The sequence below is a fragment of the Simochromis diagramma genome, unplaced genomic scaffold (genome assembly GCF_900408965.1).
Source record: "Simochromis diagramma unplaced genomic scaffold, fSimDia1.1 OVJJ01000389.1, whole genome shotgun sequence".
Taxonomy (NCBI): Eukaryota; Metazoa; Chordata; class Actinopteri; order Cichliformes; family Cichlidae; genus Simochromis; species Simochromis diagramma.
Window position 1 is genome coordinate 2,072,182 of NW_024387227.1, and position 27,441 is coordinate 2,099,622.

General features: G+C 42.4%; 1 protein-coding gene across 1 annotated transcript in view; it reads left to right on the forward strand.

Annotated features, from left to right (window-relative positions):
• bsnb (bassoon (presynaptic cytomatrix protein) b) overlaps positions 1–26,960 on the forward strand; it is a 77,685-nt gene extending 50,725 nt beyond the window's left edge. Inside the window, 11 exon segments of the mRNA XM_040052106.1 lie at positions 7,192–7,956; positions 9,999–16,295; positions 18,330–18,620; positions 18,622–20,413; positions 20,775–21,622; positions 21,938–22,061; positions 22,165–22,311; positions 22,472–22,527; positions 22,774–22,885; positions 23,485–23,610; positions 24,591–26,960. Of these exon segments, the coding sequence (XP_039908040.1) occupies positions 7,192–7,956; positions 9,999–16,295; positions 18,330–18,620; positions 18,622–20,413; positions 20,775–21,622; positions 21,938–22,061; positions 22,165–22,311; positions 22,472–22,512 (10,305 nt within the window). The 3' untranslated portion in view covers positions 22,513–22,527; positions 22,774–22,885; positions 23,485–23,610; positions 24,591–26,960.
• Positions 26,961–27,441: the final 481 nt, after the last annotated feature.

Consider the following 27,441-nt stretch of genomic DNA (forward strand, 5'->3'; position numbering starts at 1 on the left):
TCATACTTGCACCTGTCCAATCTAACAACAGTTGTGTTCGTTACATACTTTACAGTATTTGTAATTATACAAATCTCTGTCAGTGCACATTCCTTCTGTCGTATAACCACCAGGGTTTCTCAGTGACTTTTATTGGTTTACAGAAAAAAATCTAATGAGAATATTTTACACATCTAGATTTTGTCAAGAAATACAATAAACCAAATGGTTCTGACAGCTGCTATGTATAGTGCAGAGAGTAATACAAAGACACATGTTCAATCCCAAAATGTATTCAAAACATGTGTTCTGTCAACAAATTGCTAAAAATCACTTGTTGGCACATTTAAGCTTTAGCAGATACAAACAAACATTAAATGCTTATTATGCGCATGTAATTACAAATTAACAACCAGTGTGTAGTCCTGTTGGCTAAATCTGAATCACAGATAAGAGTGAATGTTAAGTACACTGTCCACTGATCAGATAACTTAACCTTAACCTGCCATTTAACAAGGTTATCAACTCACTAACAGGATAATCCTGCTAACAAACTGAGCCTGCTGTCCTTAGAGAAAACCCCCACACACTTAATCCCCTAAAAAAAATGAGAGTTCCAGCAAATGAAAAACGCAAACAACAGAACAGCACAGAGGTATGTCAGTTTCTTTGCAGTTAAAAGTAACAAAAAGCTGTTTTCAGAATTAATTACTTCCAGCTTAAAGAGGACATTTCATTACTTGTGTCTTTTGTAGTTTTTGGCTACAGTTTAATTTGTATTTATCGAGCTGCTGGAGACTACCACAGTGAATTGGCTGTTTTGTTTTCAAGACGCATTAAAAGGCTGTCTCTGAAGCACAGAGGCTCGGTCTTTTATACGGACCTGATTTTTTCCACACAGTGTGGGTAGAGGTGGGAAGCACAGCCCACAACACTCGCTGCTGTACAAGCTAAAGCATTCTACATGAATAATTTGCTACTCCCTGCTCCGGTTTGGCCTTGCTCCTCTTTCCCTTTCACCCACGCAGTGGTGTTATGCTGATTCGGGAGCAAAGAGGAGAGTTTGGCACTTCCAACATGGCAGGAAGAGAAAACGTCTCCATAGAAAATAAATATTATTCAGCATCTCATTTAAGTAATAAAGGTAAAAAGGATGATTAGATGGGGTTTCGAGAAAGTTAGAGATGTGAGTCAAGAGTTCAGAAGCTGGAATTTTTTTTAGCTGGCTTAATTGTGTGATCATATAAGTATACACTCATATAGCGTCTTCACTGTAGCTGTTGTTGCATAGCTTCAGTAGTTGTCTCTTGGTCCCAGCATGTACTAGCTGTCCACAAACACACAGTCACTTGTTGTGAAAGAACCAGCACAGATGGCTAGTTCTGAGAGCACTGCACCTGTTTATATATAGCTTCTCAGTAGAGCACTTGAGAGATAGGAAAACAAAGCAAGTCTGTCTGTTTGGCATGCCAGTAGCTCCATCCACGCTTTGTGGTCTCAGTTGAGACAGCAGATTCCTTTAGGATTCGGGCATATTAACAAAGGTTTTATCTTGTACGGAGGAATAGCACCAGCAAAAATAGCGCATTATAGATATATTTTTAATGTAACCGTCACGTCTATTTTTGCTGCGTTATATTTGGTTAAGGCCCTTTGTTGGGTTTCGGACTTTATCAAACTGAGTAGGTGAAGTTAAGTAATGTAGTACCTTACAGTCATAACCTGTGGTTTGTTTTCTCGGTGTACCCAAATGTTTTCCAGGCTCTTACTTTATCCTGCTTAATGTTGAAAAATGATGTCGCTGCCCACACTATTGTTAGTGCTGCATTAACCAAGATGCACTGCATATTTTCACACTATTCAGGATTCAAATGGCATCATTTCTGAGGGAAGGAGTTGCATAATTTGTCACTCATGTTGCATAATTGAGTTATTATTGAGGTTCCACGTTTGCTGGGTCATTGCCACTTATTACAGCTCTTTTTCCCCTGACTGATTAGGCGTCATCTTTGAAACGTGGCTGTTTTTGCAAAATTAATTGTGAAACCAACAAAACATCATACAAGTTTAGCAAAAGATGACAATGAAAAAACAAATTTTTTTTGCAAAACTCCTTTAAGTTAATTACATTTAAAGAATCGCCAACTACTTTCTGACTTAATAGATTAAATAAGACTTGGAAGTTTTCATTTTTCTGTGTGCAGGCCACAGCAGCTAAGGATGTTTTATACATGTTATAAACATAGACACGCAGATATCCAAATGTGTATTCTAAAGAGAACGCACCACAAATACAAAAAGGGATTTTTTTAAGGAAGCAAATATAGTGATAGTGCTTCTTCTTCATGCACATCTTTTCCCTCTGTGTGTTTGTCCACCACTTTGCATTTAACCATTAGTTATTATTAATCTCTGGCTCTTTTCCACAGTGTGTCTTTTATCCTGCCTCCCTCCCCTCACCCCCAACCAGTCGCGGCAGATGGCTGCCCCTCCATGAGCATGTTTCTGCTTGAGGTTTCTTGCTTTTAAAGGGGAGTTTTTCCTTCCCGCTGTCACCAAGTGCTTGCTCATCGTTGTCTGATTGTTTGAGTTTTCTCTGTATTATTATTGTAGGGTCTATACCTTACAATATAAAGCACCTTCAGGCAACTGTTGTTTTAATTTGGTGCAACGCAAATAAATAAAATCAAACTGAATTGAAGAACAGTAAAAACAAAAGGGGATCCATGTGTATAAAGCCATGAAACTTCATTCACACTGCATGCAGTGTTGTTTTGAGGTAGGCAGTGTGGAAAGAATCTGCTGGAAGGCTATATCTGAGTGTAAAGCAGCGTCTGTGTTTTAAAAATATTAGCTGAGTGTAAAGCAGAGAATGTGGATTCAGTTTCTGACACTTGGCAAATACATTGGCTGCAGGTGTTTTGGTTTCAGTAATTATGCTTTGAAAAATCATATGCATTCTTTAAGTATGCAGAAAGGGGAAAAAAAGGTAAACCCTGCTATAATTTGATATGTCTGTTATTGCATTTACAAATGTACATGTACAGTGACGTTGCTGTCTCACCACCTTTATACTGTTGCTCTGTCTGCAGGGATGTGCATGTAGGTATACTGAAGAGGTTTCAGTATGTTAGCTTTAGTGGCCTCCCGTAAATAATAATTCAGCTTAGATAAATAATAATTATACATTATTATAAGCGGCATATAGTAACAGCATTAAATATAGCAAACATTATATACCTATATCCTGAATAGACATTATCTTCACTAACAGCATCATTATTCTTACAGCACCACCTTCTCCTTCCTCTTTTCCCATCCACCTCCTCATCCTTTTCATCCTGTTGTGTTAAATGTGAGCTGTAGCTTTGTCTACTAACACCTACGCCAACATGTCACTAACCATTATTTGTACATCATTTTGTGTTCAAAGTCAGTTACACTGAGCAGATAGTAAAAGTGTCCACATGGAAAAACAGAATTTAAAAAACTATCACATTGCCTCCAGTCAACATGTATAAGACATATATGTCTTTATTTATCTATCATACATGCATGAGAAATGTATTATATTAGGAATTTATTATATTAGATCATAATTAAGAAATGAGGAGTTCTCAGAATGACACTCTTACTGCAACTTCATTAGGGACACATTGCTAGTACTGGATTGGACCTGCTTTTGCCTTAAGAACTGCTTTAATTCGTCACATCTCAAATTCAATAAGGTGTTGGAAACATTTCTCTGAGATTTTGGTCCATATTGGCATGATAACATCCATGATGTGAATCCCTGGCTCCACCACATCCCAAAGGTGTTTTGCTGAATTGGGATTTAGGGGCTGTGGAGGCCATTGGAGTACAGTGAAGTCATTGCCGAACCCTTGTGGTGTCCTCGGGTCAAAACTGGTCCCTAGGTGAATGGCAAACAAGTATATGGGAATCCCGAGGACACCACAAGGGTAAAAACCCACTTTTGACTAGATGGTTTGAGCTTTGTGACATGACACGTTGATGGAAACAGGCATCAGAAGATGGGTACACTGTGATCATAAAGGGATAGATATGGACAGCAACACAATACTTAGGTAGGATGTGGTGTTTAAATGATGATCAGTTAGTAGGGGCCCAAGGTGTGCCTGGAACATCTTCCCCATACAGTTATACCAACGCTAGCTTGAACCGTTGATTCAAGCTAAATAACGGCTCAATCGAGACTCAGCATTTTTTCAATCTTCTATTTTCCGATGTTGGCGAGCCTGTGTAAACTGTAGCTTCAGTTTCCTGTTCTTAGCTGACAGAAGTGACATGCAGTGAGGTCTTGTGGTTATGTAGCCCCTCTGTTTCAAAGTTTGATGTTTTGTGTATGTTCATACCTTGATTATAATTAGCGGTTATTTGACTTACCCTTGCCTTCCTTCCAGCTTGAAGCAGTGTGGCTATTATCCTCTGACCGCTGACGGGCATTTTCACCCAGAGAACTGTCTCTCATTAGATATGTTCGCTTTTCATTCTGTGTAAATGTAGCGCGCGGCAAACACTAAAGCGGTCGCGCCAGAATGTCACGCTAAAAAGAAAGATTCTTTAAAATACAAGGGGGAGCAAGCGAGTCAGATACCACGGGCACAGAGAGGAAGCAGGTCTGATCAGAAACAGTTTATTACTAGGCCAGGGAGCACAAATAAAAACACCCTTAAAATGTATGTAATAAAATGTTTGCTCTCTACTAAAAACAATTCTAAAACCCGTAAAACTACCATTTTCTACATTCACTAAAACCCCCCCTGCTATAATTAGGCCACATGTTCATTATGGGTCCATCAGCAGGCCAGGAATTCCTCCTTTAGAGCAGAGTCCACGCCAGCCCCGTCTTCAGCAGACAAGAAAGAGCCACCCATCTTCTTGTCCTTCCGCTGGCCCATCACTTCCCAGCCCGGCTTGCGTTCTGCACCCGAATCCATAATGTGACCACCGCCACAGCTCCCCTTGCGTCGGTGTCCTGCAACATAACAAATAGGGGCCAGAACAATGGTCCCAGAAGCGGCCCTGGCTCATGGCCATGGTGACCCTCTCCCAATCCAGCTGCACCCAGTAAACAACAGTAGAGACCCTACTCACAAATGCAGGCAGAGGTAAACCTCTGCCCTGCTGCCAATCACACGCGTTGTCTCTTACTGTTGCCGTTCCATGAGGTCAGGACTTGGTCGCCGCATCACACTGGCCATCTCGCATTAACCTTCCAGCCTCTCTTCAGTGCTCAGCTAGCCTGTTTTTAAAAAGGTCTTTACACAGCTGATATGCCACCTCTGGACACACCCCTGCCTCAGCAGGTGGTCCCTATCAGCTAATTTGTCCCATGTGCAGCCAGTCCACAGTGGATAAAAACCATGTCACATAAAACACTAAAAACCATGCAATAGAAACAGAATAAAACCATGCAAATAAAACACTCATAAATAAACACTAAAAATCAGAATAAAAACAATATACAAGATAAATACAAATTTCCACTGTGTGACATAAAGATGGTTGTGAGAGAAAATCACAGTAGTTGTACATTCAAAGTAACTGAAATCACCTTTCTTCCATATCCTGATGTTGCTGCCCCGCGATTGGCTGAATTAATCTTCACATTAATGAGCAGTTGAACTGGTATACCTACATTTTCTATAGTTTGTTTTTAATCCTACTTTTCAATTAGGGTGTCCATGACCATGTGGCCACCATTCATTGTGGCCACTGAATCTAATAGAGGACAGACGAGGAGCACTAAGAAGAACAATCAGTCTCTCCCTTACACAGGGCCGGGTCAATGTCTCTAAAGGTTTTGTATAAAATGATAAAGAAGACAGACTGTTGTACTCACAGACCTTATCGCTAGAGACATATCTATCAAATGCTGGCCTCTTGGGTCTCTAGATTAAGATCCCTATTGTGCTGATCAGATGTTTCTTGCTGACTAAATGCTTGTCAGTCTCTGTCAGTCTCTCTTTGTCTTACATGGAACGTGGGCTTTTCTCATTTATTTGTATAACTCAGGAGGATCTCTTCTTAATGTTACCTTCCTTAATTGAATTTGACTGAAAGACAGCATCCCAGTGACTTCAATGACTCCCTTTTCCATTTGATCATTGCAGTGTGATGAAAACGTAAGGGTGCGTTAAAAATAAATGTTTTATTTGCAACCTTCTCTGCCATCTTGACTGTTTGCACGGCGGTAAAGATGTCCTCTGATACAGTCACTGCACACCTACCACCATTATTTTATTTATTAGCTGTTACCGGGCATGTTGTTAAATTCCATCTTCTGTATTTATGCTTTTGAAGTATTACACCAATAAAAGAAATGATTTATTTGGGCAGATGGTAATCAGCAATGGAGGTGTTTATGAGGTTATTTGTTTTGTTGTACAAGTCGGTGACACAAGAATGCTCATTCTTCAGGCCCGAGGCACAGATGATTGTCATTAACAGGAGGCTGTGTTACAAACATAGTTCCTTCCCCTCTATTTTCAGCTTTCATTACCTGTAATCGAACCATTTCTTTCCATTGAGCAGTTTGATCGATGTGTTGTGTTGACCTGAAAGTGAATCTGTTTATGTTAATATCCTGTCTGTGATGGCTTTTGTACTAGATTTTTAACAGTGTCACACTCCTCTTTCCAAACATAGGGCTTAGCGAGGATGACTGTGAAGGGTGAATGCTGCTCTTGCAGATGCTATGGGCTCCATAAAAGATCTGATGATTGTTGCACCCGTTCAATCTAATAACAGTTGTGTTCATTTGTATTCGTGCTGCACTCTTTCTCTGTGTACTCGGTTTGAGAGTGCTAAATGCTGTCAAATGATTAAGTCTTCTTGAGGAGATGAAAGGCCTTGTTTGGACAGGCTTTCAAATATTCAGTTGTTCAGACTTGCTATAGCATGTCCTTAGCACACCGTGACCATTTATGAAGAAACATGACTTGGATTTAATTTATCTAACTAACAGACAGATCTTAATGCTTGTACCCATCAATCACCGGGAATAAAATATTACTATGAGCACCTAATCATGCCTGAGGTTTGCTGGTGGCAGAAAATTCAAATTGTTTCTTTTACTAGCATTAGTGTATAATTTGTTTTGCTGATGTACATACTATGAAATCATGTTCTCCTATCTGATTTCTTTACTTCATGGCTAAATCCTGCTTTCTTCTTTTTGTTTTTCAGAAGAAAGAATGGTTATGCTTGAACTGCCAGACACAGCGGGCCCTGTCAGGAAGCTTGGGAGATATTCCAGCTCCTGTTCCACAGCCAATGGCATCCCCCCGGTCACCTGTTCCAGCCAATCAACAACCACCTCAACAGAAAGGGCCCAATCAACTATCAGGGCCCAGGACCACAGGTCCTCAACAACAACAGAAACCAGCGGGTCCCCAAGTAAGTGGCCCTCTCTCTAATGTGAAACAGGCTGGGCCTACCTCTGAAACCAAAGGTTCTGCCCAACTTAAGAGTTCAACCCAGCCACCTTCCCAAGCTAAGGGTCCAACACAACCCACGGCTCAGAGTAAGGGACCTGGTCAGGTTAAGGGTCCTACTCAGTCACACGCTCAAAGTAAGGTCCCTGCTCAGCCAGCTAACCAGATGAAGGGCCCGAGCCAGGCCAAAGGGCTGACTCAGACAAAGGTATCTGCTCAGCCCTCTGCTCAGACTAAGGGCCCTTCTGGTGCCAAGACTTCATCTACCCCTGGTAAAGCTGCACCCAGCAATGCCAAGGCTTCTTCCACCCCTTCAAAAACCATACCTACTCAGTCTAAACCCACAGGTAACAACCAGGCCCGCAAACAGCCGCAAAGCCAGGAGAAGACTAAAGTTGCATCTAAATCTCTAAAAGAAGACGTCAAAGCCTCACCAAAGAAGGCATTGTCAGAGACTGTCACTTCTCCAAAAGACACGAAGATACCTGAAGATGCGCAGAAGTCAAGACACCATGAAGTGAGCTACCTGCAACTTCTTCGCCTTCACCTGTTCCACTTGAGTCACCATTTTTTTATTTATTTTGCTCCATTAAGAGTTGTTCTTTTTTTTTTTTTTTTTTACATTTTTTAATTATTGTGCTTATCAAGCTCTTTATGATTTTATGTTTGTATTATAATTTTCATAACTTCATCTGTTCCACCACTCTGTCATCATTATCTCTTTAATCCTGAGCAAAGTTTAAGTTGTAAATAATTACATCTTTACCTAAAGGTGCTATATCATAACATCTTTCGCATAAAATAGAGTAGTGCTGTCACGAAAAGGTAGTTGTCAGCATCAGTTTTATTTAGGAATTATTATGATATCAAGACCAGTGACATCATTAACAAGGCACGGAGGAGGGTGACGTCAACTTTAAGGTCACCTCGTGTGGAGAAAATAAATGTGAGAAACTACATTTGAGAGAGGCAAAGAACAGATAGAGATACAGAAATTCCTTCTTTTGGTAGTGAGATGATTTCCTTTTAATGGACTTTTTTCATCATCATGATGTCCTTAACATCACCATCTATGTCATTTTCATCCTCATCCTTATGATCGTCATCATTGGTCTCAGGAGCCATTTCTTACATTCAGATCATGCCTTCGTTCTGCAGCCATGTTTTGTCCACTTTTATTTTATTTGCAGGTTTTCTTGAACTTTTTTTGTGTTCGTTTAATGTGACACGTGATGATATTTTAAGCATTCTAAGCATGTTCGTTATTCTTCAGCGGCTGGAAGAATGCAATGGAGAATGCGTCAAAGATGGCAATGAAGCATGTAATCAAATGACATTTGTCCGTAATTGTTTGTATGTTCAACTGTCTGTTATAGTCATGCTGTGTCAGTGTATTTATCCATCTGTGTGTACATAATGCTGAAAGGCAAACTCAACCCAAATCAAGACGAGACAGTCAACAGCCATAATAAACTATGAAATAATTCATTACTAATGACACTAATTATTTTGTTTTCTTTTTTCTTTTCTATAAGACAGAAACATTTTGCAGTTAAGTTGGTCTTTTTTTCCAAGTACAAGTACAAATGCATAAATATTTCTAAATGGCAACTTTTGCAAATTTGCCTAATTTCTAAAACCAAAAAGAAATAAAGTGTAAATATTTGGGTTGATTTTAACCTAAAATGTTAATATATCTGGTTGTTTGATTGAAGAAACAGTTCACACATAAAAAAGACAAATTTATGTTTCCTCTGGCCTATAGTGCTGACTTTCCATCTAAACTTAGTACGAGCTGCCCACTTTTTTTCACCATATAGTTTGGTGAATATCAAGGAGCTAACTGCCACTTACCAAGTGGTGCTCAAAACTCAACCCTAATAAAGTCTGTTTCTCGACATCATGACCTGGTTACTCTAAATAAATAGTGAATCCAGCACTAATCACTTTCACAAAGAAGTTTTTTTCTTTCTACCCCACTGCATCCACCACCTGCATCACATCTACCTGTGCTGTGAGGCTTGTGGTTGTGTCAGTGTGGCAGCATGTATAGTTTCTTTTTATTTGCATGTGTAGTTCAATAAAAAGAATATAGTTCCTAGAATGAACTACTCCCACCAAGGTCAGTGGTCTTTTTTTAGTTGTGCAGTCATACATTCTAGAAAGAGACATAGCTCCTGGATTTTCAAATTAACTTTTTTTGCCTGCCACCCAAAAAAAACATGTATCAAGACAACTTTTTTTGGTGCTTTGTGCGCCACGAAGCAAGCATTGTTATTTTGGGGTGAACTGTCTCTTTACGGGTATGTTATTTCCAAGTTAATTATTCTCTAATATATTACTATTAGAGACTATTTCATCTTTATTAGGTGTAGTGAATTAATTGTACTCCTAAGCATTTCAAAAATGCTCATAGAAATGTCACTGATGAGCTGGATGAAATAGTTGGATACAAGATGTGCACTGAAGCTTGTAATATACTTTTTCATTAATTAATTACAGGAAAAAAGTATGTCTTTTTTGCTTCTGACCTCTTCTCTTCTTCCTCTCTTTTCTTAGGATTCCAACAAATCAAGTTCTCAGAGTTTAAGTGACACTGGATACTCTTCAGATGGCATCTCCAGTTCTCATGGGGAAATTACTGGTCAGATTCGGGAAGAAGGAATCAAGCTCAGTGAAAGAGGTGCCTCCATCCCCTCAGAAATCACCAAGCTGGAGAGCTCCATGAAACCTCTGTTGGAGTCAAAGAGTACTTCAGATCAGAAGCACAGGCCACATTCACTGTCTGTAGGACAGGACATCAGTCCCGATGACGATGCAGCAAGAGATGAATCAGAAGATGACCTCAGTTGTAAGCTTCGGCATGATTACGTGGAGGACAGCAGTGAAAGTGGTCTCTCACCATTGCCAGTAAGACAGAAGAAGTCACATAAAGATTTAACAGATGAAGAATACATGAGGAGGCAAATTATGGAGATGAGTGCTGATGAAGAAGATTTAGAAGATTATGGAAATCAGAAAGTAAAAAAGTCACATAAAACAAGTGGAGACTTAAACAAAGAGAGGCGACGACTCTCTCATCATTCTAATAGTTTTGAGGATGACGCCAAGGTTTCAGAAGGGGCTTATAAGGCAAATGAAGAAGAAGACGTTGTGATCGCCGGAGGCCTTCGCCGCTTTAAAACCATTGAGCTAAATAACACCAACAGCTACAATCGAGACATGGAGCTCAGTACTGAGCATGACCTAAGAGAACCAGAGCTAGAGATGGAAAGTCTGACTGGGTCTCCAGAGGAGCGGTCTAAAGGAGAGTATTCATCAACTCTGCCTGCCACCACCCCCAGCTACACCTCTGGAACATCCCCCACATCTGTGTCATCCATGGAGGATGACAGTGACAGCAGCCCTAGCCGTAGGGCACGACTAGAGGAGGCTAAGCAGCAGAGAAAGGCTCGCCATCGTTCCCATGGGCCCCTGCTGCCAACCATTGAGGACTCATCTGAGGAGGATGAGCTTAGAGAGGAGGAAGAACTACTTAGAGAACAGGAGCAAATGAGAGATTTAGAGCAACAGAGGATCAGAAGTACTGCCCGAAAAACAAAAAGGGATAAAGAAGAGCTACGAGCCCAAAGACGCAGAGAAAGGTCCAAAACTCCTCCAAGTAATCTCTCTCCTATCGAGGATGCATCACCAACAGAGGAGCTGAGGCAGGCTGCTGAGATGGAGGAACTTCACAGATCGTCATGTTCGGAGTACTCACCTTCTATGGACTCTGAGGCAGAAGGCTTTGAGATAATTGGTGGAAAGCTTTACAAATCAGGAAATGAGTATAACCTTCCAACCTTTACTTCTCTCTACTCTCCAACAGAAAAGACAGCAGTTTTACCATCTGATAAAACACTGAAAAGTGCAGAGGAAGTGTACGAGGAGATGATGAAGAAAGCACAGCTCATGCAGAGGCAGGGACAAGCTGTTAATCAGCAGAAAAGTACCTCTCAGTCTGATGATAAGCATCATCTTGAAGCTGGAACTGCACTCACCCCTGGCTCAAGCCCAACACAGGTTACTGCACCTATGTCCTTCTCTACAACAGGCAGTGATCCAAGAATTCCAGGTATTCATGCAGCACAGCATCTATCAAAAGAAACACAAAACAGGATGATGACACAGAGTGCCAAAATTGAAGGTGTTGTTGGAGTTGCCACAACAAAAGCTGTGAGTCATACTGTGACAAATCGCCAAACAGGTGGCCCGGTACCTGCTGGCACCAAGGTAGGCTCCCAGAGGCCAACACAGGCACCATCTGACCCTGGAACATCCTCCCTGACCTCCAGAGTCTTTTCCCTTTTCAAAGGGCCTAGCCCCCCAGTCTCTCCCACTGCTTCTCCAGTACAAAGTCCAACTCATACCCCATCTGTGCGATCCACTAGTAGTGGCAGCAGGCAACTGCCATCTCTGCCTGGTGGTCCTACATCAGCTGCAGCATCCCATGGGGCTCAGGCACCTCAAAGAGCAGTTTCGCCACGTCTCATACGACAGCAGTCCTCCCAAGATTCACCAGTGATGGTGATAACTCTCGGTTCAGAAACAACTAGTCCTGCCAAGCCACTTACTGTAAATTCTTCCACTTCGCCTTTGTCATCACCAACACAAGCAAGTTGTAAAACACTTTACAGCTCGCATCCCTCTTCAACAAGTTCGCCAACATCACCTCAAAAACACCCATCTCAACAGTCCCTGAAACATTCTTCTCAGATGGCTCAGAATGTTGAAAAAGTTAATGTTGGTATAAGTGCTGGATCTGTGGAGATATCGCTAGGTAAAATTTCAAATATTCAAGGCACTTCAAAGGTTGTAGGTCAGGGTGAAACACTTCCTGGAACTAATATTGTGGATTTGAGGGCCCCAATGAGGCCAGCTCCAATTATAATGACAGACCAGGGAATGGACCTAACATCCCTTGCCTCTGACACGAGACGATACTCTTTAGGAGCAGAGCAGCCGGCTGGTAGACACACAGCAGTGCAACCTCTTATCATGAACCTAAATGCACAAGAGCAACCACACGTATCTGTATCAACGCCAACCACAGTGAGTGTCACAGTCGCAGGTTCAACATTCATATCCCAACCAAAGCAGCCTGTCGTGTATGGAGATCCATTACAAAACCGTGTGGATCTTGGGCAAGGTGTTGGATCAGCTGTCTGTTTAACCCAAAGTAAGCCACCAATCACAGACCCATCTATTCCCAAAATCGATGCCTGTCTAGAGAATCTGGGTATACAACAGCAACAACTGCAGTTACAGCAGCAGAAGCTGCTTCAGCAGCAACAGCTTCTGGAACAACAACTCCAGCAGCACCAGCAGCAATCCTCTTTTGCTCGTTATAATTTGGCTAATCAAGTCCAGCCACTGCTGATAAAAAAAGACCTTGTAGTGAACCAGACAAGCAGTGCCCAGCCTGGAGTGACTGCTAGTGCCATACCTAGAGTCTCCCCACTGGCTCCACCATCAGTTTCTGGGGCTCCTGCTTCTAATATTCCCCACGAATTGTACGGTGGAGTTGCCTTAGAACTAAAAAATAAGCCAACAGTAATGAACCTGTCCACAGGTAAGCCCCATGTGATGATGGTGCACCTTGATGAGAGTAATCCATCACAAAGTGGCACAGTGACTCAACTGATAAAGCGAGAGGAACCTCCTCCCCCTCCTCAGGTCTTGGATCTTACTGGACAGATCAAACCAGAAAACCAGGTGGCTTGTTGTGATGTTGTTTACAAATTGCCCTTTGGTGGTTCCTGTTCAGGGTCACTCACTCAGAAGTCTACCACAGTATCCTCAGATAAAAACACGACTACTGAAAGCTCTCAAGCAGCCCATCCTCCCCATTCACCTCACTACAGCATTAGCCAACAACAACAACAACACCAGCCTCAAGTTACACAAGGAATGACAGACGAACATAAAGCATACCAAACACCCATAGTCCCCTCAGGAAGAATACAGCCATCCATGTCGGATACTAATCTGCCTTCCATGACTGATGCTAGCCACTACCAGAGTAATCTCCAGGGTGGTATGGCAGTAGATCTTAGCAGTATAAATCAGGTTTATGAAGGTGGATACCTTGGCATGGGAGCACAGTATGGTTCCTACACAGACTTGCGTCACCAAGGAGATCTCGGAGGCCCTTCGTTACCCCTTCGCCGATATGGCTCCATGTCAAATATCAGTTCAGACTATGCCTACAGTTCACGTGACCTAACAGTATCACAGGACTCCAATTTGGCTCAGTATAGTGCGACCACTGCCAGGGAGATCAGTCGCATGTGTGCAGCTCTTAACACAGTGGATCAGTATGGGAACCGGTATGGAACTAATGCAGAATTACCATATGGGGCAGGAAGGGGTGGACCTTTAGCAAGGTTAAATCTCCAGCAAAGCTTAGCATCAATAAGAGCAAATTTACTCTATGGACCAGATGGAAGACCAACAGCAAATGGCCAAACCCTAACAAATCTAATAAATGCTAGACAAGCTAGTATACGCGCCTTGTACCCTGCTGCTTTGAGGGGAGGTGATGGAATGATATATTCTACCATAAATGCTCCCATTGCCTCTACCTTGCCAATTACTACACAGCCTGCCTCTGTCCTGCGCCCCATGCCGAGAGGAATTTACAGACCGTACCCTACAGGTGTAACTGCTGTACCATTGGCTAGTCTTACAAGGTTGCCTCAGTTGACTCCCAGGATGCCTCTGTCCACGCAGGGAGCATATTCATACCCTCCTCCAAACCAATATCAAACGTCTGCCACACCATCAGGAAGTATGCCCGTGGTAAGCAGCTCCCACCAAGAAACTCCAATGTACCTCGGAAAGCCTTTAACAACAGTTGCTCCACAAACAGTTACAACAATTGCACCATCACAAACTGCAGTACAAAGTGTTGTTGCCACTGGGATGTACACAACAGCTGATCATCAAATAGACCACTCTAAGCTCTCATCACAGAGTATTACAGCTCTCTCTCAAGCTCAAAGCCAGCCTCCAACTGTCCAGCCAGTGCAGGCACAGCAGTTGCCTGCTCAAACTGAGCCTTTATCCCTCACTCAAACCCAAACTCAAGCACAACCTGTCAGTCAGCCTCAACAGTTAGTTTTGCCGCAAAGTCACTCGCAAGCACCACCACATGGTTCTGCACAAGCACCAAGCTCCAAACTTTCTCCACCCACAGATGCTCAGAAAGGTAAGGAAGATGAGAGACTGAGTCAGCAACAAGAGCACATGCTGCAGTTAGAACGAGAACGGGTTGAACTAGAGAAATTACGACAGTTACGTCTGCAAGAGGAGCTTGAAAGAGATCGTATGGAGCTTCAGCGTCACAGAGAAAAAGAACAGCTCCTGGTTCAGCGTGAGATCCAAGAGTTGCAAACGATCAAACAGCAAGTCCTACAGCAGCAGCAAGCTGAGCGCGAAACGCAGCTCATTATGCAAAGGGAACAACTAGCTCAACAGAGAATGCAGCTTGAGCAAATCCAGTCATTGCAGCAGCAGCTCCAGCAGCAGTTGGAGGAGCAGAAAAGGCAAAAGACAGCAGCAGTGGAGGCAGCAGCGGCAGCTGCGGCAGCTGAAGCTGCTGCTGCATCTGCTGCAGCTGCAGCAGCAGCAACATCCGCCCAAGGTGCTATACAAGGGGTTGTTGTTGGAGGAGGTCCCCCTCAAGGGTTTATTATTTGTGACCAAAGTGGTAGAGTTATTCAGCAAGATGGACAGAGTGTTCAGTTTTGGCAAGATGGACAGCTGGTCCAAGCCGTGGTGGCAGCTCGACCTATTCAGAGTTCAGCCTCTGAAATGTCTTTAAAAAGCAGTGACAAACAGGTTGACTCTAAGATTATGAAAAAGCAGAATTCCATGCCTCGGCTGAGGGATGGCTCAGAGGAGGACTCTGTGAAAAGGATTACAGACAGCTGTGTGCAAACAGATGACGAAGATGGAGAGGAAAGATTCATGAACAGGCGCAGGAGAACTCGGCGAATTGCAGACTGCAGTGTACAGACTGATGAGGAGGACCAGGCAGAATGGGACCAGCAGCCCGTAAGGCGCAGGCGATCACGTGCATCCAAGCACTCTGAATCTAGCGGTGAGGCTAAATCTGAAGGATCATCTAAAGTGGTTTCTGCAAGCATAGCTATTCAGACCACAAATGATTCATCATGCCAAACAGAACCTGACCAACTAGGCAGGGTTTCGCCTGCAATCCACATTACAGTGGCAGAAACCTCAAAGGTTGACCTGTTACATTACATTGCGGCTCCTGAAAGAACGCACAAAGGAGAGAGTCTGGCCTGCCAGACAGAACCAGAGTCTCATTCCCAGGGAGTGGTCGCCCCTCAGCTAAGTGTGCCCACAACTATCAGCCCCTACTCAACAAGTCTGCATATAGTAGGAGCAAACACATCTGACCCAATCTCCCCTAGACTCCAAGGAGTTGTTAAGTTTGAGAGGAGGAAACCAGACCCCTTGGAAATCGGCTATCAGCAGCAACAGAATGAGTCTCATTCTCGCCAGCCCCCCAAATCTCCCCAAGTGCTATACTCCCCTGTATCTCCGCTGTCTCCTCATCGCATGCTAGAGACAACATTTGCCTCACAGGAGAAGCTTAACAAGGCCCACGTAACGCCCCAGCAAAAGGCCTTCACCGCCGAGTCACCCCAACGCCACCAGACTCTACCAAGACCCATAAAAAGTGTGCAGCGTTCGATGTCGGATCCAAAGCCTCTCAGTCCTACATCAGAGGACCCTGTCAAGACCAGGTTCTCCCCATATCACCAACAAGCTGTGTCCAACAGTCAGGTACAAAATCATAACCTTTTGTTTAAACAGAGTTTTTCATGCATGTAACATATCAGTGTTTATACACAACAAAGAACTAGTAGAATTCTAAAAATTTAAATGCCTGTTTGAAGAGTATAATCACAAGACAAATCTGACTTTAGAAACTAGTTAAACTAATGTGTGGTTATTAGTGTTACACATTCAAGACTAATTTATTCTATAGTTACTAGAGCCTATTAGCACAGATACAATCAAATAAAAGGAGCACCTTTTGGGGGCTATTTGAAGTCACATAGTGCTTTTCTACACTATAAAACTAAAACTTCATTACGTGAATTAAAAAATACACACACACACACACACACACACACACACACACACACACACACACACACACACACACATAGTTTACGCCAACATATGCTGTCAAAGCTGCTTCAGTGCACCTTGGAGTTCATTTTCCAAGGTTGAGATTTTATGGTAAGGATGAACACAATTCTTCCAGAATATTTTCCCTTCATTTGGTGTTTAAAAAAGGGAGGTGGAGAGCGATGTACAACAAACTGGTCGAAAATCAACTCAATTTAGATTTGAAGACTTTTAAAGCCATAGAATATCATCCACATCATTTTCATACTGGTCAAACCTGTCCCATCAGGACAGAAATGCTCCATCAAAGGATAAAGGTGATTATAACAGTTCTTATATTAATTTGCATAACAGAGCCAGTATATCCCCTGACTGCGAGGTCAAAGGTTCAGGCTTTTCCTTTAATATGTATCCAGGATGTCTCGGATGCTTTGTGTGGACATGGACATGGATAATCACACAGGATCTGGCATTGACAGAGTACCAGAATGATCTCATAAGAGCAGATGGCAAAATCAGAAAAGCTTTTCTGCTACGTCTCCTCCCCTATCTTCTCCATTTATACGTTTTTAGTCCGTTTGTCTCTTTCTCTCTCTCTATTTGCCACGTTTTCTATTTTTGGCAAACCCTAAAGTTTTGCCACAGGGAGACACAATGTGAAGTAATCCCACCGCTGCCTTGCTCGCTCCCTAATTGTTAGCAGCTGGTCAAAGTAAATTAACATCGCTCTGCACTTAGACCAAGTCTTTTTCATATACATACCTCTAATCTTTAGTGTTAACATTTAATACTCGATTCTCTTGTGGATACTAAAAAAACCCTCCATCATGGATCAACGAAGCACAAATGTTTTGTAAGTAAAAGACTAGCATAGATATCTTTTTAAACTGTGTTTTATTTGTTATGTTTCACTGTTCTTACTTGCATGAGGCGCATAAATATTTATGTCTTGTAAAAGAAGTCCAGCCACAGCAACTATTAAAGCAGTAAAGGGAAAATTAGCATTTTACTGAAAATACATTTTGAGTGAAATCAGCAGACATTTGCTTCATTTTATTCTTCATTTTATTCTCCTTGAAAAGTATGTCTAACCATCATCTGCTTATTTTTACATATACTAAACTGCTAAAACACAGAATTTGTTCAACATTATATTTCATCAAAAATTTTGTCATTGACTTTTATGGGCCTTAAATTTAGAAAAATTGCTGTTATTTTAAGATAATAGCTTTGTAGACTAATGCTTAGTTCATTACAGTAACAGTGGTTTTAATATTACTGTTTTAATAAACAACATGGTTACATTTGAACATTTTTATGTAGTGTGATATAGCGTGGTGCTCTGTGTTGACTTTTAGTTCTAAACATTTTATTTAAAATTGTTAACCTGGCATAACATGAAAAATTTCAATTACAATTTCTGGCTTCAGTGGAACGTTTTAATAAAATTAAACCATATTAATTAAAATACTGATGAATTTCAGGCTCTCATAGTACATAGCTCAATTAACGTCAGGGAGTCTGACAAAACACAGGGCTTAATAGTTCTTTGCTTCAGTGTAGAGATGAAGATGTGTGCAGCTTCTCTATGAGTACTAAGTGTACAGTAATGAGTTTAATTTACATAAACACATTCTGTTTATAGCTCCGTGTTTGCTGATGTGTATCTGCCCCTCCTAGCAGATGGCCTCCCTGCAGCAGCAGCAGAACTCTCTGATGAGGAAAATAAAGAGGACTCTCCCCAGCCCCCCTCCAGAGGAGACTCCACTTCCCATTGTTACTCCAGCACAAATGTACAGCTCTCCTGGCATGCACCAGAGGGTCCTTCCAAGACCCGCCCAGGGTGTCACCAAGGCTGGCCTTCTGAGCGAACTAAAAGCTGTGGAACAAGAGTCATCGAAGCTTCGTAAGCAGCAGGCTGAACTGGAGGAAGAAGAAAAAGAGATTGATGCCAAGCTACGCTATTTGGAGCTAGGGCATTACGCAACGAAAGGAGACTATGGTGAAGGAAAGAGAGAGGAGAGAATTGGCCTACCTGCGATGTATGGGTGATGCCCGAGACTACATGTCAGACAGCGAGCTCAATAACCTTAGGATGGCAGCTGCAACTGGAACCTTTGACGCTAATGGTTTGCTGACAAGGCCCAGCACTGCCCCACTGAGTCAGTTTACGAATGATCTCACTGCAACTTCCCAGTATCCCTCAACTTCATCTTATATGTCTTATCCATACCCTCAAACATCTACACAGCAACCAGGCTCCACTTACCAACAAATAGGTTTCCAGCCTCCTCAGTACCCTTCATCCTCTGCACCCCAGCCTGGAACATTCCAGCCACATCCCCCACCAGGCCCTGGATATCAGAACCAGGGAACTTATTCCTCACGCATGTATGGCCAGTCCTCTTATCAGACAGACATTGGCATGCAACAGCATGGTCACCAGGGCTTCCATTCACCTGCTCAACCTATGCCAGGACAGAGCCTTCCTTATCCCACTCACAGTTCCTACCAGCCTGGCCTCTCCTATCAGCCCCAGGCTGAGATTCTCACAGTCCATCAAAGACCAAGGCAAACATCTTTGGCTGACCTTGAACAAAAGCTTCCCACCAATTATGAGGTCATCAGCAACCCTGCAGTATCTGTGGCTACATCAGCTCCAGATAGCAGCTATGGTTCAGCTTATGGCAATGCATATGGACAATACCGCCCACCTGAGCCAGGCCTGACTCATTCTGTGGAGAGCCCCACATCTGCTTATGCTACAGATGGTCTCTACACTTCTAACTTAGAGCAGAGTATTCCTAGGAACTATGTCATGATCGATGACATCAGCGAGCTGACAAAAGACAGTGGGCAACCCACAGATGCTCTGGGTCATCCAGTCGGAGGGCGGTATCGCAGTGAGAATGGCCCCGCTCGAGGAAGTGCATATGGCAGGCCAGATGATGAGCCCGTGGACGCTTATGGCAAACCTATAAGTTCCACAGGTTACCAGACCACAGTGGACAGTCGCACTGGCACCACAGTGAGTGGAGGCTCTTCCTATTATTATGATGATTATAAACACTCATCACGCAGCAGCTCTAGCAGCCACAAATTAACTTCCAAGAATCTTGCCCCTGCCGTAGTCTCCTCTAAACGTAGTAAACACAGGAAGCAGGGAATGGAGCAGAAAATTTCGAAATTCTCCCCTATTGAAGAAGCACGGGATGTGGAGTCTGACCTTGCCTCTTACACAATGACAACATCAACGGGGGGTTCCTGTACAGTGGTGTCCAGATCCAAGAAGCTTCAGGACGATGCCACCTACGGGATGAAGAAAAGTGCATATGACCAGCAGAAATATTATGGCACCAGTCGTGAAGGTCTTGAGGAAGAGGACCGCATGTATAGCTCTGGTAGGTCCAGGTCTACAGGATATGGTATGGACAAGATTTCTTCCAGAGATGCCACAGGGCACCGGAGTAAATCGTATGAAAGAGATGCTATGGAGCGATCTCAAAGAAGCAGCCGCAGTGGAAGGCCTCCTATGCGCCAGAATTCAGAAGAGGAGAGCCCGCTCAGTCCGGTTGGAAAGCCTGTCGGCATGGGAAGAAGCTCTGGCATATCAGAAGCCCATGATGTGAGAAACCAGTATGGCTCCAGCCATTCACTTCCAGATGTACAGGACCATCATAAGAAGGACCTGCCCAGGAGTCATGTCTATAAACCAGATGACCCTTATCTTGTAGATGACATGCATTGTGCTGTTTCTGACAGTGAAGGTAACTGGTGCTGAATTATTTGTGCTGTAGTTTGTTCCTCTGTGCTGAAAAGACTGCATGCCAAGTTTGGAGAACATCACCATTTTTATTTTGATTTATTTATTTTTTATTTTTTTCCTTTGACAAACAATGCCAAAAATGTTTTATATTCATGTTTTGCATGCATAGTTTTTATGTATGAGGTGGGCTGTGAATGCTGCTTCTTTTTTTCCCTTTTGTTTTTTTTAAACATCTGCATGGCTCTGGAATATGGAGCATGGCTTTACAGATATTTTGCATGTCATCAGTCTGCATGCTACTCCACCCACCAAAGCAATACCACTGACATTGACTGATCATGTCTGTATTGATTTTTGAAAAGCCTATCATTTGGGTCAAGAGGAGACTGACTGGTTTGAGAAACCACGGGAGGCTCGTTCTGATCGCTCAAGACATCATGGAGGTGGGAGTCACTCGTCCACAGGCAGACGTAGTAAACATACTTACCATGATTACGACGAGCCTCCAGAGGAATACGGTCCACAGGATGAGTACAACCAACGCCACTCATCCTCCACACCACGGGACCACCGTCACCACAGCAGCACCCCTGGCAGACACAGCTCTTCCCGCCACTCCGCAGAAGACTCCAGGTCCTCTCGGTCTTCCAGGACACACCCCAAAGACCCATCTGGCCGTTCTGATGGCCGGAGCTCCTCATCTTTACAAAGAAGGAGTGGTGCAGACTCACGTTCTGCCCAGGGAAGCCCTCGGAACTCAGGAGACTTCTCTCGTGACTCCGGTCATCACCATGGCACTGCAGGAAGGAGTCAGAGGGGACAAGGAGATCGCTCAACGTCCCGGAGACAGGATCCCACTGCAACAGGGCCTAAACCACAGCAACAGCAAACCTCTCAGGGCCATTCTGGACAGCAGCGGTCAGGTGGGCAGGACCAGTCGGGGAGGCATCCAGGCTCTGAGCCACTTGATGGTACCCAACATGCTCAGCAGCAGCACCATCAGCAGAATGCACAGCAGCAGCAGCAACAACAGCAACAACAGCAGCAGCAGCAGCAGCAACCGCTGCAGCAAGGCCAGATACAAAGCAGTCAGCCTATACCAACAAGTGCAGGGGCTGGACCAGCACAGCAGCAGCCAAAAGCTGGCCAAGCTCCAGCACAGGGACGACAGCCTGGAGTAGGGTCGGCAGCAGGGCAACCACCTGCAGCGGTAAGTAGAGCTACACCTGGCCTTGCTTTCCCCATATACAACAACAGACATGTTATTATGGCGACATATTTTAAGTAGTTGTGTTTTCTAAATAATCCACAGAAGCCTTTTATGATGATATAATAATTATAAGCAGTGAATTGCACTGGTGTGTCCTATTCAACTTTCAAAAACGGTTCCAAATGCCACTATGGATAAAGCTGTTGTTTGATGCTGTTGCTGAAATGCAAGTGTGAGAACAACGTGACTCACTCAGAAATCCACTCAGTAGTTTCATTTTCCCCGTACTCAGTATTTGTCTTGATTTTTGTTCAGGCAAAAATGGATGGAAAAATGGATACCACACCTGCAGCAGCTGCCACAGGAATGAAACCTACAGCAGGAATCCCAATAGCACCTCAGCCTACCAAAATAGCCACGCCACCTCTAACAGGCATTGGTACGTCATAGTATCACTGTCAAGATGTCATAACCACCGCCACAGGCAAAAATATGGCACACAGTACATGATGATTTTGATTTTTTGTTGTTGTTGTTTGCAGGCTCCAAGGCTGCCCCCGTTGGGATTGGTAGCAAACCGGGAGGTATAGGCAGCGCTGCAGCAGGCCAGGCACCTGCTGAAGGGGAGAATGTTCTCACCAAAATACTGCAAGGAGGAGCTGCAGAGCAAGCAGGAAAACTGGGAGATGGTACTCTCATTAATACTTTGATTTACTGAAATAGAGTTTTCCTTTAGGTTTAGTTTTGCTATGATATGATAAAACAGAGAAATTTATTACAGCTAAAACTAAGCTCTTGGATTTTCTTGTTTTTTCATATTTGCCTTCTTCTCTTTTGTCATTCTTGCAGCTTTGTCCGGCCTTGGGAAGAAGTTCACTTCATTCTGGTGAACTGTAGAGAGGAGGGTAATGAAACTGTAGTTCTTAATAAGAGACTTGTTGAAATTATAAAAATGTATACATTTTTGTTGTTTTTCAAGCTGTTATGTTAGAAGCACGGATTGCGTTAGAGAAATGATGACGGGCTGACATCTGTCAACAGAAATGATGGAACACTTCCAAATTTTGAATAGTTACTGCTTAGAAAATGGAAATATGTGTGGTTATTATTTAACATGTTCATTTTCTTTCTACTGTGCTGCTTTTTTCCAGGGTTTGCAGAGTGGAAATAAGTTGGATTGGTAGCTTTGTACTGGAAAAACCTATGAAACTGCTTTAATACATTTCACTTTTTAGAGGACAGGGAGGAATGCTGAATGCATCAGTGAGTATCTCTACTTTTAGGACAAGTTTGAAAGAGATTTAAAGGGTTTAACGCTCCAATGTATTTATTAATTGTCTGCTTGAAAAAAGGCTGAATAAGAAAATACTTACACATACACTGGCCTCATTGTCTGAATTTTGTTATGTTTAATGTGAGCGTCAACATTTTAACAGTGTACATTTGAAAGGGAATCGTAACAGGTCAACTTTGATTTTTATTTTTTTATTTTTTTGGGACAAAGCACCACTAAGCAGTCGAAAACCACGTCATAATAGTAACTTATTGAAAGATTTGATAATTTTGTATGTAGTAAATGCAGCAGATGTTATGCTATTGATCATTGGTGGTGTTTTTTATGCATTTAGGTTTGTGTTTTGGTTTTCTTGGGGTACACCAACACTCCAAGCTGTGAAAACATAAAATGCTGTCTCACTTTGATTAATGGATTAAGTGTTCTATCAGGGTATATTTACATAGATTAGCATAGTCCATGTCTGCATAATGAGAAGACTCAAGTGAAGTGATGACTCATTAAATGTCTTGATTGTATATTTGAACTGATTCGCGGTACCTCTCCTTTACCCCGAATTGCTAAACAGAGGTGGAATCAAAGGATGCCTTGTCAGCACTCAATTCCCCAGACATGGGCGCATGACTGAAGTGGATTAAATAAGGGCGATCGCTTCGTCAGCACAGTGTTACAAGACCTGAGCAGAGGGCTGAAAGTAAGTGGAGGCTTATACAGAACTATGGTCCCAGAATGATGATTGCGAAGACATCTGAGGCCTCATTAGACCAACGGCAAGTCACTTTCACATGCTGCACATCTGTGTTCTTGTGTGTGAATGTATGCCTGTGTTGCTGGTTTAATTAACTTTTCTTTGCATGTGCATTTTTTTTTTTACAGTTTTGTTACTGTCCACTTGAAGTTTGTGTAGCAGAGATGAGAGGCAGAAACCAAGAGCAAGTGAGGTCTGCACTAGAATAGTTTACCTCCTAACTAAACACACCTCCGATAATCTGGGCCAAGCACACTGGGCTATAATTAGCCAGCGAAAGCTAACTGTGGCGTGGCTTTAGTTGCACACATGCAAAGACACACAGAGACAAGAGCACATGTAGGGACACAGATTCATGACTCATTGTAATTCATTACATGGTAGAATGAACAAATTCTGCTCAATGGAGCAGAATTGCAAAAGTGCAAATAAAGCAGATTTCAAAGCTCGCTTTTTTTTCTCTTTTGCCTGTGTTAAAACTCACGCAGGGACAAAGTTGAAGTTTATTTGAGTGAAGATCTATCATTTAGCTTTGATTCTGTCTGCTGTTGAGTTTGGATTGATGTCAGCAACCGTGTTGGTCATCTCTGTTGGTTGCCACTCTGAGGAGTCAGAGGGGAAATGTAGAGATAAACCAGACCCAGTGGCTCAGTGAATTACTGCCAGGACCAGCAGGGCTGTGATAGGCTGGAGTGTCATGTGAAGGAGGATGTTGTGGGCAGGCTGCGTCGTGACATGAACAGAAGAAAGAAAGCTTTAATCTCTGTCACTATGTGATTGCTTTTTACAAAAATATGTTCTTTTTTTTAACGTCATTTTTGGTATTTTTCTTTTAACTGTATTGTTTTAATTTAACTAGCATCTGTTGTGCATTAAGGTTTCATTTATTTCTGCCAACATTAACATTTCCATTGTCTCTATTTCAGGTGGATAATGGTCAATAATAATGAGGATGATGCAAACTGGAAAGAGCAAGTCATGCCTCCCATCCTTTTTTTAAAAAAGAAAAAGTCCTCCTGGGATCTGTGTGACAGTAAAAGCCCCACTAACTGAGGCAGGTGGATATCATAGGGGAAAGTCAGCATGCTCATCCTTGCGTGTCCCTCCTTTGAAGCAGCTCAATGAAGAAAGCCTCACAGCGCCCTCTACAGGGGTTTTAATGTGACACCACTCATGTCTTTCAAGGATACTTGATTCTACTTTGATGCCTTCAGAGTATTTTCATGCAAAACATGGTGGAAAATCAAGAAAAAGAAGTCAGATTTCATAGGTTTTACCTTGTACCAAAGAGACCAATCTTAGCCCTAAAAGGCACCACATACCTGGAGCAGAACCTGCATATCACGACAATGACGACCAACCTGATGACGCCACTAAAACTCTTCAAGGCTTGGTTTCTCTGATCTCTACAGTACATTCCAGTATAGGGAAAATGACCCTGTCTTTGAATGTGTTTTTATTTGTCTTTTATTTTGTTGTTGTTTCAGTGTCTACAGAATGCATTGTGTAAACGTGGACATGAGAATGCACGCACAAATGAAAAACTGCAAAAAAGAAAAAAAAAGCCCATATCAATACTTTTTCACCACCTCGAAGATGCCGCTAGTCATTAGCTGTAGGTTTTTAGGGAAGGGAAATTACTACCGGTGTGCCCACATGTGTGAGATTCACACGGATGAGAGGACCAAATGAAAGAATGGCCACGGCTCTTTATTAGCCATCACAAAGCCATCGTTGTAGTCAGCCCCAGAGCATTCTGGGACTTTATCCTTTTCATTGATTTGGCTCATCTTTTAGTTTCTTTTCACTTTTTTTTTTTGCCTGATATATTCACTGAATGGAAGAGCCTTATTCGGTACGTTTTTACTTGTATACCTCATATGTTTGAAAACGTTCATATTGTCATGCATTTGTTTTTACACTGTATACTACTGTATGTACATAAGACAAAACAAGAGATATAATTATGTAAATTTGTCGTTTTGTGTATTTAATGAATCACTTTTCTGTGACTTTTTTTGTTATGTGGTTTACTTTGGTAAAACTTTTTATTTATATTATCTATTTTTCACTTTGTATTTATTTGAATCTCTGTTTTCTCGCATCAAACTAATTTGCTTATTCATTTTTAAAAGCAATAGCATGCAGAAAATGCTATATAGCACATAAATGTAGTTTATAGTAGTGAAGGGTATTATCAGACACTTCTGTCAATAACTAGCCGTAATACAATTTGTCAGAGGGTTTACAATCACAGTACCGTGTACAAACATGCATGGTATATGCAGACGCATAAGAGCATGCAGACAGGTACGAACACACTCTCACTTTCTCTTTCTGTCTTTCTCTCACTTTCTCTTTCTCTCTCTACCAATTTCCTGCAAACACACGCACACACATACTGCACATGTTACACACTTTGTATCCCTGTTACACTTCAGAGCCAAGGCTAATTGAGTTCTCTCCAAATAGACCTGTTAACCTCCTGCTGATTGATGAGGTTACCAATAAACCAACGAGATGATCTCACTAACAAGCTGGGGCCACTGCCTCTATTTGTGCAAAGACACACACGTACACACATGCGGACACACACACAAACACACACCTACACACACAGACAGATACAGGAGAGGACGAAAGCAATTATCAATTCAAATGTTCTATGCAATGACTCATTTTGAACCTGGAAGTGATTCAGCCTAAAACAGTTTATTATCATCACTGTACTCATAAGAAAACAAGAGAATTATGAACTACGAAAGCAGAAAAAAAAAGTACTGAAAACGTTTTTACTTAGCAACTTGTCTGTATGAATTTGAATATTGAACTAGAGTTCTTCTTGTTTGTTTTTTTGTTTTTGTTTTTGTTTTCTGTGGCATGTTTTGACCCCTCACTCCCCGCATGGGGGACTTGTTGCCAAAGGGTAAACTGTGTTAGACTGTCGGTTTTATGAATGTCCACCATCATGTTGCTTTGAAGCATGGGTTTGCTTGGCTTTGTCTGGCTGTTCGTAAGCCCTCATTCAGTTTTTGTGCGTTTTGGCTGACCTGGGCTCCTCAGTGTTTGGCTTGCAGTGACTGTCTGTGCTGCTATAAAACCTGTGATACAGATGGTCAGCACTCCTCATTAATATGTGTCAATGTACATATTGGGTGTCAGTATAACCTGTAAGGATGAATGGAATGCTTCTATCAGATATTTCATTGTTGATTAACCCACTCAGCAGCCAAGCCATTGGAAAGGTGCATGATTAGAAACTATATTCTTGGAAGTTGTACCTGAATTTAAAAAAGGAAAAAAGGAAAAAAAAAAAGGTAAGGCATGATTTCACCGAGGTTTGCCTAACAAACCTTGACGTTCACAGGCCAACGTAGAGAATAACAATGAGTAAAATGTTCAGCCAGTCATTCACAAATCAGGGCATGTCATTTTGAAAGCACAAGCCTGACTGGCAGCACTCGATGCTTGATGAAACACAGGAATATCGAGGTTGCGTGACAGTGCCTCTCTCTGAACAACGTTAATACTTGCATAAAAACACGGTGAGGAGCGACGGCGAGGCGCATGATACTAAACAGAACATTATTAACAGAAGGGCAGACGGGCACGTTCTCACATTCTTACTGTAAATATAAAGTCATTCTTCTGTACAGCTTTTGAGTTTCGAGTACGGCTGTCATGTGCATCCCCATGCCGTATTTGCTGCCAACTTTTGTGTATAAAAATAATATTTATTATCACAATAATGAGGATGATGACGATGAAACTAATGAT